General features: G+C 41.4%; 1 protein-coding gene across 1 annotated transcript; it reads left to right on the top strand.

Moving 5' to 3' along the window:
* The first annotated feature begins 254 nt into the window (after positions 1 to 254).
* Positions 255 to 2703, top strand: LOC123086865 (mitochondrial import receptor subunit TOM5 homolog). Its single transcript, XM_044508687.1, has 2 exons — positions 255 to 524; positions 2411 to 2703. Exons 1-2 carry the CDS (start codon positions 444 to 446, stop codon positions 2486 to 2488), a joined length of 159 nt encoding a protein of 52 aa, XP_044364622.1. The 5' UTR covers positions 255 to 443; the 3' UTR covers positions 2489 to 2703.
* The last annotated feature ends 1573 nt before the right edge of the window (positions 2704 to 4276 follow it).

Here is a 4276-nt window from a genome sequence, read left to right as displayed (position 1 = left end):
GAAAACCAGTCCAAGAAACGGCTCAGGAATCAACTAGAAGGTTCCCAAAACCATTAGAAACCAGGGCCGGAACCTTCCAGAAAGTTCCTAAAAACCAGATGCGATCTACTCGTTAGCCATATAGATGGGCCGGCCCAGTCGTTCGGTTAGTTATCCTAGCTGCGTGCGTTACCTCGACTGTTGGACGCAGAGAGCGTCGAATAGGAAATTCTTACATAGTGTCCTGATCCAAGCAGCAATTCCAAACCAGTTTATGGGCCTGCGGCAGCACGGCCAGATAGTACCAGCAACAGAGCCCAAACCACGATCTTATAAGCTGGCGGAGCAGAGGAAACAGAGAGATTCGCCAAGAAAAAGAAGAAGCGAGAGGAGAGAAAAGCGAAACCCTAAACCCCCGTATTCCCAGACCTTCGATCCGATCCGACCCGAACCGACCGGCGGCGATGGCGTCTGCGCCGGTGGAGAAGCTCAAGAGCCTGTGGAACTCCCAGGTCATGGACGAGGAGCAGTGGGCGGTCAACTATGTACGCACCCCCTCCCCGCCCCCTCTCAAGTGCTCTGCTCTGCCCTTTGTTTTCCTGTTTCCTTCGCGTGCGATTGCGCTGGTAGCTGTAGTTGTAATAGCTCTGCTGCTTTTGGTCGGCGCGAGTGAGATGATTAGCGGCGCAAGTAGGCGATCTAGCTGCTTTGGTTCGGCGCGATTACGTTGCTGGTGCTTAATCTTAGATCCGTATTTATACTTTCCCCAGTTGACGCGTATGGTTTCCTCGTACAAATCATACCAGCCGCTACTATCTCGAGGAATAGTGTGCTAGAGGGAGGGATTTGCCGTAACCAGCTATGTTGCCTGAATGCCTGTGATTTCGCTGGTTAGCTTGGGCGTTTATCTAGAGGTTGGGTCCTGTAGAACAAGGAACAAATTTAATTTATGATTCTTCTCCTGATCTGCTACATGTAGAAGTTCAATGGTTATGCCAAGAGAAATAGGTTGATGCAAATCTAGTGCTCCTTTGTACCTGCAAAAGAACACTGGATGACCATTAGGATGAATTTTTCAGTTTCTCTGCAAGGCCTACTGGCAGGGGATATTCATTGTTCCTAGGTAGAAAATTCTTTTAATCACCGAATTACATGGTCTCCTCATCTACTTGTTATATTGCCTGTTGTTTTTTATTTTGAAGCTGTTGAGCTGGGATTTTCTTTTTTGAGTGTATTTTTATTGCGATATAGATTGTGAGAGAGAAACATAATTGTTCTTCCTGGAGCTAAATCTTAGCACCTTCGTAGTGCCTTACTGTTCTGCCTCTTACATTTGAAACCTACAAAATTAATCATCATTATTGCCAGTTAAAGTAAGGCCTACTGCCTTCTTGACAGTGGAATTTGAACTTTGGTATGAGGATTTCTCAGTGTGCAACTGTTTGTCAAAAAAAAAAGGATGTGCCACCTCTTCAAGTCTGTTTTAGCAACTCAACTTACTTCAGAGCAGTTTCAGGCTTTTTCAGCTAATAATGAATTTATTTCTCATTTGAAGAGAGACAATGGTATCCGTATGGCATGATCCATCTCCTTCATATTAGAAATTAGATATCTCCCTGACCTTCACCACCATGTCAGTTTATATAATCTTCATTCCTTACTAGTGACTGCAACACCCACCATATGTATGCACGAACACTGAAGAAAAGGTTGGCCCTGGATTTAGGACAATGTCACAGACATTCCAAGAAAATGTGGGGCGTGTTTACGGCGAGTCGGCAATATTTCAACTCCGCAACTAAACTAACATATAGGAACTCATCATTCGAAGGGAGGCCAAAGATGTATGGACCATGAAAAAATATCATTGGCATATTGTGTTGTACTAGTTGCTTTGAATCGTGCTAACCCTGTCCAAACACAAGACAGTAGTACTGTGTTGCGTTAGTGTTGCTGCTGTGATGGAAATTAATAGTCTTGTAACGTACCAGTTTCTACCACTGGGTTAGCTGGAGTGTTTTTAAATTCGCATCATTTAGAGCAATCTGGAACTGATACTTGACTGTCTACTATATGTGTCTGGGTGATTAGCTCAAATTTGGTAACCTGTGCATGGCATATGCTGTGTATCTGGATTGATTAGTTATTTATAAATATATATGTGTGTTATATTTGTTTTTTCTCTTGAATTGGATTGCTGTCCTTTGGCCATTGAGACTTTGAACTGAAATTTGGTCTAGAACAGAGCAGAACTAAAATGCCCTTAGCTGAATCCAAAACTTGGCAGCCCATGTTAGTGGAGCATCAAACACCCGTTACATGGCCAAATTTGACCTCATAATGAATCTATGTTTATTAGTGACCTTCCATCGTGTTTTGTGAAAATTTTATGCTAATTACACTACTTCTCTTTATTGCTTTTGATTTACAGAGAGTGCTAAAGGCTGCGGGGATATTTGCTGGATCCATCTTTTTGATGCGCACCTTTGGTGACATGATGGTAGTTTAAGGGAGTCGTAGTGGCTGAGCAGGGTAATGGTGGTTCCATGCCCATTTTCGTTGTGTGCCTTATGATCAGGCTTGTGGAATATTTTTACTCAGACTTGTGGGTTTCTTGTTAAGGTGGTGTTTGAAGCATTTCTCGGCAGGGTTATTTGACTTGTTCTTTTTGAGTCGAGCACTTGTCTTCTATGAGTAATAAGTAAAATGTCCAGTTTGCTGTTAGGCCACCACAAATCTACGGTTGTGTTAAAATTAACAGTCTAATTTCATTGTTTAGATGGAACGCTTTGATTCTGTTATGGGTGTGGCTAAAGAATGGGCAAGTTGAGGTTCCCTGAACTAAAATCATAAATATTCCCAGCATCTCGTTCGGTGACATTCCGGACGCAATCCCAACAACTAAAACATAGGCATTATCATCAGAACAAAATGACTGAATATGCAACTTGAAACCAAGATTATTTTTCTGAAATGGCAGGACTTCTTACGAAGGGAATAGTTGCTTGGTTTTTTTTTTGAAATCAACCGACATTGAGTGTATAGTTGCTTGGTTAATTAAGGAAAGCCGAGTGAAAACTAGATTGTCTAGTTAATTATTAACACATAAGGTAGCCCGACTTTGATGAGGTCCGACCCCACGCAGGCGACTTTGATGCTGCCATCGTCGACTCAACCGACATTGAGTGTATAACCAAGATTACAGAGAAGCAAATAAAGTAGCTCACGAGTTTGCGAGTTTAGCTAGATTTTCATTGATTTCTAATTGGTTTGAGGAACCTTTAAATGAAATTGTAATGATCCTCACAAACGATGTACTTTTTATCTCTAGTGAATAAAGTTTTGGTTTATCTCAAAAAAAAAAGTTAGGCTGCGAAAGTATCATAACCCTGAGCTCAAAAAGTAAAATAAAAAAGTAGAAAATAAATTTTAAAAATCTGATTCTTTTACAACAAACATTGCTTAATTTTCTAACTGTGTGCAAATTCTCGTGATGGAAAAACATTCGAGGAGGTTGGCAAAAATACAAAATTAACACTTCAAAATGCTTTAAAAAAATATTCTATTTGGAGCATTGATTTTATTTTTTCGCCCAGAGCATCAGGAATGTAACTTCTTCATGGAAATTTGCACGCATTCAACTTGTGTTGCCAACAAAATTCAAATATTTTTATTGTCATTTTTTGATTTTATGCATTCCCAAACTCAAATGTTGCTGCTTCTTAGGCCTTATACAATGCAAAGTGCTCAGGGAGTTGTTTATAAAAATAAACCAGTTTTTCTTAAACAAATGTTAATTAGGCACCCTTCTTATTGAGATATAAGCATTGATGCTTGAGAAACACTCGGTTTATTTTACTAAATTTCTCAATGTTTGTATGTTTGTAACCCATCATTCGACTGATTACAAGGTGAAAATTACATAGGCACGCGTAAACGTGATAAGAGGTAGGAACGCCATGAGGAGGAGGCCTGCTTTTGCTCTGTTTTCTTCATCCCGTGTGTCCAGAGCATGAGATCATCAATGATTCTCCTAAGGGTGAGGATATTGTGGTGGTTTTGCTGCCTGAAGGTCATAGCATTTCTCGAGTCCCAGATCTTCCATGGAATAATGAGGAGGACGGAGTGCCAGGTTGCCGCATCCAGCTGAGAAGGGAGACGACAGTCCCAAAGATCGTCGATGGTGGCCGAGGGGTAAATGCCAATCTGTTGCCATATCCGCTGCGCGAGTGGGCAGTCGATGAATATGTGCGAGCGTATTTCACCATCGAACCCGCACCAGAGAGTCAGCGACCAT

The sequence above is a fragment of the Triticum aestivum genome, chromosome 4A, assembly GCF_018294505.1.
Source record: "Triticum aestivum cultivar Chinese Spring chromosome 4A, IWGSC CS RefSeq v2.1, whole genome shotgun sequence".
NCBI lineage: Eukaryota > Viridiplantae > Streptophyta > Magnoliopsida > Poales > Poaceae > Triticum > Triticum aestivum.
Note: the sequence above shows the minus strand (reverse complement) of the source record. Positions and strands in the feature narration are given on the sequence as shown.